Genomic DNA, 12,007 nt, shown 5'->3' on the forward strand with positions numbered 1-12,007 from the left:
CGGCACCATACTTCTTCATTTCATCTTTCAAGGCATTCCCAATGAAACATGCGTGCTGCGCGTCGCGAATGAGGGTTTCGAGATCGTTCTGGGTTTGAACATTATGAACACTATGCAAATAGCTTCGTCGACTGAGGGCAACGACTACAATGTTTGCTTTTCCTAGATGGTAGCGTATTTCACAATCATAGTCGTTGAGAAGTTCAACCCATCTGCGTTGGCGCATGTTTAGTTCTTTTTGGTTCAGGATATGTTGTAGGCTCTTATGGTCGGTGAAGACCGTACACTTGGTACCATAAAGATAGTGTCGCCATATCTTTAATGCAAAAACAACTGCACCGAGTTCGAGATCGTGGGTAGTGTAGTTCTTCTCGTGGACCTTGAGTTGTCGAGATGCATACACAATAACCTTGTCTCGTTGCATAAGAACATAACCAAGACCTAGGTTAGAGGCATCGTAATAAACAACGAAATCACCATTTCCGTCGGGGAGTGCGAGAATAGGAGCGTTGCAAAGCATACACTTGAGAGTTTGAAAGGCATCCTCCTGTTTGGAACCCCAAACAAAAGGTTTGTCTTTGTGAGTTAAAGCGGTGAGAGGAACGGCGATTTTAGAAAAGTCAGCGATGAATTGGCGGTAGTAACCTGCCAATCCGAGAAAAGAACGGACTTTGGACGGAGTTTTCGGTGTAATCCAACTCTTAACTCCTTCAATCTTCGCGGGATCGACGCGAATTCCTTGACTGTTAACGATGTGACCGAGAAATTGAACCCCCTCGAGCCAAAATTCACACTTGGAGAATTTGGCATAGAGGCGATTTCCTTGAAAAAGCTCGAGAACTAAACGAGAGCCAAAATGGGTACTAAGTTGTTTACTAGTACCGCATACCATCCTCAAACAGATGGGCAAAGCGAAAGAATGATTCAAACGTTAGAAGATATGCTACGGGCATGTATAATTGATTTTGGTGATAGCTGGGATGTCTATCTACCCTTAGTCTAATTTTCATATAATAACAGTTACCATTCAAGCATTGGGATGGCTCCTTACGAGATGCTCTATGGCAGAAAATGTCGAACCCCGGTGTGTTGGGGTGAAGTGGGTCCTTGTGAACTTGCCCACAAGGATTTAGTTCGAACCACAAATGAGAAAATAGATACGGTTCGAGCTCATTTGAAAGCAGCTCAAGACCGACAGAAATCATATGCTGATAAAAGACGAAGACCAATCGAGTTTCAGATTGGTGATAGAGTTATGCTCAAAGTATCTCTGTGGAAGGGGATTATTTGGTTCCGGAAAAGAGGGAAGTTAAGCCCAAGGTTTATTGGGCCATTTAAAATCATTGAACGGGTGGATAAAGTAGCCTACCGATTGGAACTACTAGAGGAGTTGAGCGGTATACATAGCACGTTTCATGTTTCGCACCTCCAAAAGTGTTTGGCCGATGAAACGGCTTACATCCACTATGGTGATATTGAAGTGGATGACAAACTCAGTTATGTGGTGAAACCCATTGCAATTCTTGACCGAAAGATCAAAAGCTTACGGAACAAAGAAATTGACCAAGTGAAGGTCAAATGGGAACATCGGAAGGGATCAGACACTACTTGGGAGTCCGAAGAAGAGATGAGACACCTCTACCCTTCCCTTTTTGGTACGTATTTCGGTTTCAGGGACAAAACCCTCTTTAAGGGGGGTGGACTTGTAACACCCCTAAAATATAAAATTATATATACATATATATACATATATATATATATATATATGTGTGTGTGTGTGTGTGTGTGTATGTATATTAACATAAGTTGGTCATAACCAAGAGTAACGTAACTAGGAATAATTAACCTAGTTAAATACATATTTGTAACTAATAAAGAAACTTGAACAAGTTAATCCTTTTTATAAACCTTGGAACTAAAGGGACTAAAAGGGACACGTATGGAAAGATGTTTTAATTAAAACAAAATAAAAACCAAAACACACACAAGTGTGTGTGTTTGGTCGATCTCTCCAGGAGAACAAAAGGGGGTTCTCTCCAAAACCCTAAAGATCACAAATCATCAAAAATCAAAGAAGAATTTGAACAAAAATCAGTGCTAAAGCTAATTTCGTGATCAACCACGTTAGGAGATCACAAGGTATGTCGAAATTTGATCCTTGGTGATGTTGTAAGTTTATGGTGAACATTCATAACTAGATGTCTAGTATGTATGTTAGATATAATGGTGAAATTGAAATGAATACTAGTCTAGGAACGAACCCTAGATGTGAAGTTTGGTGATGTAGTGGGTGTGCATGGGTCGGTTTTGACCAAAAACCATAACCATAACCGCGATGTTGGTTATTAGATAACCATAACCATAACCAATCGGTTATGGTGGTTATGGTTATTCGGTTTTGATGGTTATAGCGGGTCGGTTATGGGTGGTTAACCGTGTATTTAGCCTAGCTAAAAATAGCTTAATTTTTTTACATGGAATAAATTGTTATTGCATATTTGTATATATTAGTATATTACATAGTTTTTAAAAATACATATAATTTATAATATTAATACCAATTATTATCGAATATTCAAATAAGTGATATGATACATTCCATAAATTCAAATAAACATTCAACCAAAACCACAAAATGATATGAAAAACCCATAAGTACTAAAAATCTTCAGTCAAAAACATCAAATATTAAAAATATGGTGAAAAGTCTTAAATCCTACAAAGATTTATTACATGTCGGTTCGGTTCGGTTATGGTGGGTATGGAAAAAATGATAACCATAACCCACCCGCTACTTTCGGTTTTCAAAAAAAAATAATTAACCGACCCACCGGTTTTTTATTTGGTTCGGTTTTTTCGGTTCGGTTTTGTCGGTTAATTCGGTTATGGTTCGGTTAATTCGGTTATGGTTCGGTTAATTCAGTTTTTTGCACACCCGATTGAAGGATTAAGCTTGTATGTGGTAAATCGGTTTTTAATGATAATGTGATGAACACTTGAGTTAGTGTAGGATCGGTTTTTGACTCCGAAACGATTGCGTATCGACACGTGTGACGTGCGGAATCCGTACACGTGCATGGACCGAACACGAGAACGTACTAAATCTGTGATTCGATAGATGATATGAAAAGTACAAATGAACCGTGAATCACCCCTTGCACTTTCTCTCTCTAGACTCTCTCTCTAGGATCCAAGCTCTCCAACTAGCAAATGTGCAAAAGTTGCAAAAGTTCTAAGTCTAACACATTAGATTCCTATTTATAGGCCAAGGGTTTAATGAGATTTCTCATTAATTACATAAATGCCACCTTTCCTTTTCCCTAAATATTACAATATAATATCTAGTCTTCTTCAGATTCCGCTATGAACTGGATTGACGGAGGCGATAGACATTACCGCACTAACAGACTCCCCCTTGGATATTGCCGCAGTCAATCTCGCAGCGTTTTGTCTTTCTCTCTCTCTTAAGTCTTCTTGAAGCTTTATCGCGTCTTCAGCAACTACAGACTCCTTCTTTCTTGAACAGAATCCCCGTGGATCTGTCTTAAGCTTCAGCTCCTCCTTTCGCTTAAACTCTTTTTCTTTAGGCTCCCCCTTTCGTTAAGCTTCCGTGCTTTTGGGATCGACACCTGACTTTCCGGATACAAGCTCCTTCAGGGCAGTTACCTGGTTCCTTGAATGCACGCTTTCCCTTGCGTTGAGCTCGTCTTCAGATTCCCCCTAGACTCGGCTATCGGGATCGTAGTCTAGAATAACATCTGTAAATCTCAAACATTTATAAGTGAAAATGTTTTGAACTTCCAGGATTGAAAACCCTGGCTCTCTTAGCATAACCTAAAACATTTCAAATATTTGACAGTGAAAGATTTTTCGATTGTCCAGGAGTCGTAACCTGGCTCAATTAAACTTTCTAAATCAAGATCCTAGCTCTAAGATATAATAATATGAATATATCCAGGATTTCTTGAATCTCTCCCCCTATCAACAATCTTTATTGATTTGACAGTTTTAGCGAACAGGATTGGAAACTGGCTTTTATACATTACATTTTGACAGAATAAGCATCCAAATCCCTCATAGTTAATCGTCCAAGTCCAAATTAATGACCTTGGAGATATCACAAACTGTTTTTGATTTTTGATTTTTTTAAAAACTTCAAGTTTCAAATTAATGAACTTGTTTTATTTTCAGAAACACGATTAGCATACTTAGATTTTGAAAATCTGCTTCTCAGACATTGGTTGACGAAAATAAAATAGAATCAAAATCTTTTTGTATTTTTCTAAAACATAAAACTGTAAAGAAATATTTACAAACATATTTACAGACAATATTTTTGTTTGAGTTCGCGTCAGAGGATCATATCAGTTTTTGACAACTCACTAGTACCGTTGAGCTTTAAACACTTTAAGTTCTAAAAGATTTACTTACATTGTCAGTATACTGATCAACTTAAATTTTCACACAAAGTTCAATTGATTCGAGATACGGATTAGTGTTTTAAGGGCTTAAACTTATTCGCGTGTCCCATCTCAGAATATACTCCCGTATCCAGACTCCTATATTCAGTCTTACAGGTGAATGTACACTAATGATATCTTTAAACGGGTATTGCGAGACCATGAGAGCTCATGTTAGAACTTCCGTTCAGACAAAGAGATGATGGCTCGACTTTCGGTGTGTCCCGTTTGGGGATCTTTTCTTCAACAGCACATGATTAACATTCTTCAATGTTTCATCATTTTTTATGCTGAGGGGAGGCTTTATGAATAAAGCAGTGCAGAGTATTATACGAGGACTAGGCTATTGCTCCCGCAAAATCAGAAGTCCCGGTATAATACCCCAGATATCATCACGTACAAAGACCTAGTATGTCAGAAATAGAAATCCCTTCAAACAAGATTTCGGGGGTTACCCATATATCCGAGAGATGTTCCCCACGAGATAAGTAAGTATTGATATTTATGTTTATATCTCGAAAACAATCTACTAAGCGTGTAAAAACCTACTGGCATATCATCAGTGAGACCGTTTATCACATTTAACTTTCCATTTTCTTTATCGTACTGTGACTGTCTACTGATGTACTATCATTTCCTCTTTTTACACAAAAACTCATTTTTTTAATTTTATCATGTTTTTGGCTTTTTTAAATTTTCTAATGTTTTTCTATTTTCTGGCAATTTCTTACTCCCCCTAAAATTCAAAACATTTAAAGAAAATTTGACAACCCGATGTAGATAGCTTTGTCTCGCCATCCATTTTCTGCATCTCATGCTCAGTTTTGCAGAAAATATAATGTACCCCCATGATTTACAACACATTGATATTTTACAGTTTGAAAACCGTTTTTCAATCTTGTGAAATTAATCATGTTTGTTCAGCCGTGAGGGTTTCGGCGTAACGATTGTACGAGAATCTATCAAAAGAGGAAGCTGAACTTGTAGGATCCTAGAGAGAGAAAGTAGAGAGAGAAAGTGCAAAAGGTGATTCACGTGATTGTACGATTTCATATCTCTGAATAGAATCACAGATTTAGTACGTTCTCATGTTCGGTCCATGCACGTGTACGGATTCCGCACGTCACACGTGTCGATACGCAATCGTTACGGAGTCGAAAACCGGTCCTAACAAGTGGTATCAGAGCAGGAGCTCGGTTGCGAAGATCAAACTTATAGAATTGTTCAACAGTTCATCAGATTCAGAGCCAAAAACATCCAGATTTGTCAAATTTTTCATTGTTTTTCTTGTTCTTCACGTTTTACATCAAATATTGCAAAATTGACAGGGTTTTTACGGTCAAGTTAGCTAATTTTTTGATATGTTGTGCGAAATTAGCTGATCTATAACCCTACAAATTTTCAGGTCAAAATTCCAAGCCGTTTGAGAGAAATCTGAGTTTTTATGGCCGATTTCGCTGAAATGTTCGTCATGTTCGAGCAGCCTCAATCCCACCCGATATAGCAGCATTAGTGTCACTCGATCGGACAGCAAAAGTCAATCGATCGGACAGCAAAAGTCCCACTCGATCGGACAACAAGATTACCACTCGGTCAACGAATCTTTAATTTTTGTCTCGAGCCTACACATCACGTGAACAAGTCTTAGGCCATTTAAATTTGTCAACCCACTAATTGAACGACCCAATCAAAAGATTTAAATCAAGTTTGTCAGTCCATCACGTAAATCTAAGAGTTGTTTGGCCCAAGATAAATTGATCTGTACATGTGATCTATCATTTGAGGTCCAATTATATTGTGTGGTGAATCAAAGTATGTCGGCCATTTGCAAAGTATTTGCATGTGAATTCATTATTGAAAGTCAAGTTCACTGTTGAGGTAAAAGAGACAATTGACAACTCGATCGAACAGCACAACTCTTGTCGTGTAGTGTCACTCGATCGAACAGTAGGTCGAACGAAGTGCCACCCTATTCAAAACATTGCAATTCGATCGAACAGCAAATTTGTGGTATCCATTGATAACAACAGCTCGATCGAACAGTAGCTCGATCGAATAACAATTTTATGGAGTGATTTGATCGAACAACAGTTCGTACGAGTTGCCGATCGATCCAAAGTTCAATTGATTCATAAAGCCACTCGATCCAAACAACATTTCATTAAAGTCAAAGTTCACGTGTACAAATCATTTTAATATCAGAAATAACGTGTTGGGCATTAAAGGCATTTCTTTTTTCTATAACATTGACAGCCCAAGGTTTGCATAGTTCAAAGCTTATCGGCCCAATCACAAAGTGTAATTTTGTCAGTTTTTATCACGTGAACACCTTGGCCCAAGAGAATAAGCATCAGCCCACTATCATATGTTTGGTCTAATTAAATTTTTTTTGAGTAAAATGATGTCGGCCATTAGATAGTCTTTTGTTTGCTTGTAATAATTGATTGTTTGCATGAAAAAGGAGTTAACTGTTGTAGGAACACTAATCATTCTATTGTGTTTTTGTGCAAAAGAGGTCAAGTATCGGATACCCACTCGATCGAGTAGCCACCCGATCCTAATCATTTCAGTTTGTTTGTTAAAAAGATAATTCGAGGTGATAAACAAAACAATGGTTGCTGAGATAAAACAAAGTCGAGAAGAAAGGCATGCTCGTCTTAGACTAGATGATGTGTATGATGCCTACAAAGAAGCAACACTAGCAGGCATGTGGAGTAAAGAAAAGGAATGCTTTATTGATCCTCAAGGAAACCCGACGGTTGATCCTAAGAAGGTTGACTTTGAAGCATTAGTTGCTGCTATACCTACTGTAAGTGTTTGGTGCAAAGGCCTTGAGGAGATTCCAAGGTACAAACAAAAGGTTGAAGAAGGCATAAGGAAGGTGATATATGCCAGTCTCGAGAAGAAAAAGAAGACGGCTGAGGAGATTGTTGATGAGAGTGAGAAGTTGGTGAATGAGGTGAAGAAAGCTGATGAAAAGGTTAAGGAAGCTGTTGAAGATAAACAACAGGTGATTAAAGAAGATCAGATTCAACAAGTGAAAGAAACCACGGTGTCAATCACCAAGGTAACAACTCAAATTGATTCTTCTGATCAATCAATTGATAATAAAGCTGAACACCAGTGCAAGAAATGCATGGAAACGTGCAGTGCTTGTACTGAAAAAGATGAAAAGTTTAAAATAAGAGACAAAGCTATCTACATCGGTCTGTAAAATTTTCTTTAAATAGTTTTGAATTTTAGGGGGAGTAAAAACAAAACATTAGAAAATTTGAAAAAGCCAAAAACATGAAAAAATTCAAAAATGAGTTTTTGTGTAAAAAGAGGAAATGATAGTACATCAGTAGACAGTCACAGTACGCTAAAGAAATGTAATGTTTTAATGTGATAAACGGTCTCACTGATGATATGCCAGTAGGTTTTTACACGTTTAGTAGATTGTTTTCGAGATATAAACCTAAATATCAAAACTTTCTTATCTCGTGGGGAACATCTCTCGGATATATAGGTAACCCCTGAAATCTTGTTTGAAGGGCTTTCTATTTCTGACATACTAGGTCTTTGTACATGATGATATCTGGGGTATTATACCGGGCTTCTGATTTTGCGGGAGCAACAGCCTAGTCCTCGTATAATACTCTGCACTGCTTTAATCATAAAGCCTCCCCTTAGCATAAAAAATGATGAAACATTGAAAAATGCTAATCATGTGCTGTTGAAGAAAAGATCCCCAAACGGGACACACCTAAAGTCGACCCATCATCTCTTTGTCTGAACGGAAGTTCTAACCTGAGCTCTCATGGCCTCGCATTACCCATTTACAGATATCATAAGTGTACATTCACCTGTAAGACTGAATATAGAATTCTGGATACGGGAGTATATTCTGAGGTGGGACACACGAATATGTTTAAGTTCTTAAAACACTAGTATTGTATCTCGAATCAATTGAACTTTGTGTGAAAATTTAAGTGGATCAGTATACTGACAATCTAAGTAAATCGTTTAGAACTTAAAGTGTTTAAAGCTCAACGGTGCTTGTGATTTGTCAAAAACTGATATGATCCTCTGACATGAACTCAAACAAAAATATTGTCTGTAAATATGTTTGTAAATATTTCTTTACTGCTTTATATTTCAGAAAAATACAAAAAGATTTTGATTCTACTTTATTTTCGACAACCGATGTCTGAAGCCGAGTTTTAAAATCTAAGTATGCTGATCTTGTTTCTGAAAATAAACAAGTTCATTAATTTGAAACTTGTAGTTTTTAAAATCAAAAATCAAAAACAGTTTGTGAAGTCTCCAAGGTCATTAATTTGGACTTGGATGATTACCTGAGAGGGTTTTGGATTCTTAAACTGTGAAAATCTGTTGAAAAGAGCCAGTTTTTGATGTTGGATTCTTAATATTGCCAAATCTATAAAGATTATTGATAGGGGAGAAAATCAAGTATTAGAGATATATTCATATTATTATATCTTAGAGCCAGGATCTTGATTTAGAAAGTTTAATAGAGCCAGGTTACGATTCCTGGTAAATCGAAAATGCTTTCACTGTTGAAATGTTTTAGCTTATGCTGAGAGAGCCAGGGTTTTCAATCCTGGATGATCAAAATGTTTTACTTATAAATGTTTGAGGATTACAGATGTTGTTCCAGACTACGATTGTGACACCCCAGGATAACCAGTAAACTACACAACACAACTAGCTTCCTCAGTAACCGCATGCTAAATTTCGGGACAAAATTTCTTTCAAGTTAGGGATAATGTGACAACTCGAGTTTCCAAGATTCGATTTCCGCACTAATTGCGCGTTAACTGTTTAGTTGTTTGATTTGTTTGACTTGTAATTGTACACACTGAATTATATGTGGAGATGTTTGTTTGATATGTTATGTATGATTAGACTGTTTGGTTGCATGAACTTGTAAACTATTTAAGATTAAAAACCAAACCGACGAAACAACTCGACGAAACAAAGAGTTTTGCCATCAATCAACCCGACGAAACAACTGTGTTTCGCCATAGATCATTTAGACGAAACAGGGCGTTTCGTCATCTTCACCTCGACGAAACAGGCGTTTCACCGGCCCAATGTATGCCGAAGCCCAGTTAGGGCCCAGTACGCTGTTTCGTGTATAATTACGTGAAACGGTTTCAGTTTCACACACTTTTGGCAAAAACCGAAACCCTAGAGCTCTCTCCTCTGTGTGACGGCAGTTTGAAGTTCTCGAAGCTATTCTTAGCAATCAACCCGTTATTTCTCCTATCTCGGTTAGTGTTAATAATTGTGTTTACTTGTGTGGAATCACCATTAACTGTGTAATTGAAATCAAATTGGATTGATTACTAAGTAATATTCATGTTCATGTTAGATGATGAATCGGTTATAATAGGGTCTAGGTTATCGGATTACAGACTCGTATATCGAGATTTGGATTGCTTGATGATTTGTTGATTAGTGGATAGGGTTTTGATATGGTTGAATCCGTGAACCGTATGCTAGATTGTTAAAATTATAATACATGATTTCTGTACGATTGAATGTTTGCTGTAAACTGTTGATCGGCGATTAGGGTTTGCTATGATTGAACTGTTATGCGACGTAACTGACATCTTGGACGAAACGCATATCATGGCGAAACTGGCACGACGAAACAAATATGTTTCGCCGAGGGTAATTGCGACGAAACAAGGGGTGTTTCGCCAATGATAATCACGACGAAAGGGATGGGTTTCGTCGAAGGGTTGCACGACGAAACAAGTGTGTTTCGTCAAAAGGGTAATCTGCACAGTAACTTAGTTAAGTCTGTTAAGAGTTAACTGGGTTAGTTAACTACCGTTAAATGTTAAGCAGGATTTGTATGAGCTTGAATACGTGCTTTGTGCTATTTGTGATTTCTGATTCAATACCACGGTGATTGTATATGCATACATGAACTTCGTGAATATAAACTGATTATGTACACGTGCGTACTTTAGGACTTGACTGATTATTTGCGAGCACATACTTTAGCATACCGAGCAAACCAAGGTGAGTTCACACTCTTACCAAGGCATGGGATTCCCGGTGGGTTGGGAATGGGATTGAATGATTACTCGTACTTTCTTCGCTACTGGTTTACGTACCACTGTCCTTGAGTTGGGAAGGACACCTATAGATACAACTAGACTAGAACACATGGGAAGCCCCCACTAATCTTCGCAAACATGTCTGGGAGGCCGCGATACGAATGCTAATCTTCGCAAACATGTCTGGGAGACCGCGATACAAATACAGATACAACTAGTCTAGTAACACATGGGAAGCCCCCACTAATCTTCGCAAACATGTCTGGGAGACCGCGATACGAACTAATACGACACATGGTTTACAAAACAAACATATGCTTTACGAAACGAATACTGTAACTAAACAACCAACTGTGAACTCGCTCAACTTTGTTGTTGACTCTCTGTTACATGCCTTGCAGGTCGTTAGGTACTCATGGAGCTTGCACTGGGAGGCGCAGTCGTTGTGGGACATGGATAGTGGATGCCATGTTAAAACATTATAACACTTTGAACTTATTACTTATGTTGGGTTTTCACAATTATGCTTCCGCTAAACACTTACTATGCTTTTGTTTTGAACACCTTTCATATTGGTTGGTTGAATTACATTTATTACTTGTTATGTTCAATATGATTGGTGGCTTGATCCTGGTCAGTCACGCCTCCAAGCGGTGATACTCCGCGTGTGGATTTTGGGGGTGTGACGACGATCCCGATAGCCGAGTCTAAGGGGGAGTCTGAAGACGAGTTCAACGCAAAGGGGGAGCGTGCTTCCAAAGAGCCAGATAACTTCCCTGAAGGAGCTTGTATCCGGAAAGCCAGGTGTCGATCCCAAAAGCACGGAAGCTTGACGAAAGGGGGAGCCTGAAGTGAAGAGTCTACTGAAAGGGGGAGCTGAAGCTTAAGACAGATCCACCGGGATTCTGTTCAAGAAAGAGGGAGTCTGTGTTTGCTAAAGACGTGATAAACTTTCAAGAAGACTCAGAGAGAGAGAGAGAGAGAGAGAGAGAGAGAGAGAGAGAGAGAGAAAGACAAGACGCTACGAGATTGACTGCGGCAATATCCAAGGGGGAGTCTGTTAGTGCAGTAATGTCTATCGCCTCCGTCAATCCAGTCCGTAGCTGAAACTGAAGAAATCTAGGCTTATATTGTAATATTATAATAGAAAAGGCAAGGTGGCATTTTTGTAAATAAGGAAACTATCCTTATCCCCTTGGCCTATAAATAGGACACTTAGTATTAGTGTTTAGAATTTTTGCACATTTGGAGTTTGGAGAACTTTGGAGTGATACGCGCAAAATACAACATATAAATTATATCAATTGTGGCATAAAACTAACCCTTTTTTAGTACTAATGTTGGAAAAAGTATGCATTTGTCTTCCTTTTGTATTTTCAGGATTAAATGAGCTAAAATTAACAAAAGGAGCAAAAAGACAACAAAATCTAACATAAATACAAGAAAAGGGACAAAAGTGGATTGCCCGACTGT

The 12,007-nt window shown here is 38.2% G+C and overlaps 1 protein-coding gene across 1 annotated transcript; it reads left to right on the plus strand.

Moving 5' to 3' along the window:
* Window positions 1-1,039: 1,039 nt before the first annotated feature.
* LOC118491599 lies at window positions 1,040-7,007 on the plus strand. Its single transcript, XM_035989491.1, has 2 exons — window positions 1,040-1,655; window positions 6,922-7,007. The coding sequence occupies exons 1-2, from the start codon at window positions 1,040-1,042 to the stop codon at window positions 7,005-7,007; spliced, it is 702 nt and encodes a 233-aa protein (XP_035845384.1).
* Window positions 7,008-12,007: the final 5,000 nt, after the last annotated feature.

This window comes from Helianthus annuus, chromosome 4 (genome assembly GCF_002127325.2).
Source record: "Helianthus annuus cultivar XRQ/B chromosome 4, HanXRQr2.0-SUNRISE, whole genome shotgun sequence".
NCBI classification, from domain to species: domain Eukaryota; kingdom Viridiplantae; phylum Streptophyta; class Magnoliopsida; order Asterales; family Asteraceae; genus Helianthus; species Helianthus annuus.

Bases quoted from the DNA above. Each gene is read 5' to 3' on its own strand.
- LOC118491599 (XM_035989491.1), top strand. From the start codon at position 1,040: ATGGCTCCTTACGAGATGCTCTATGGCAGAAAATGTCGAACCCCGGTG. The intron at 1,656-6,921 runs GTACGTATTTCG...TGCATGAAAAAG, and splicing joins CCTCTACCCTTCCCTTTTTG to GAGTTAACTGTTGTAGGAAC.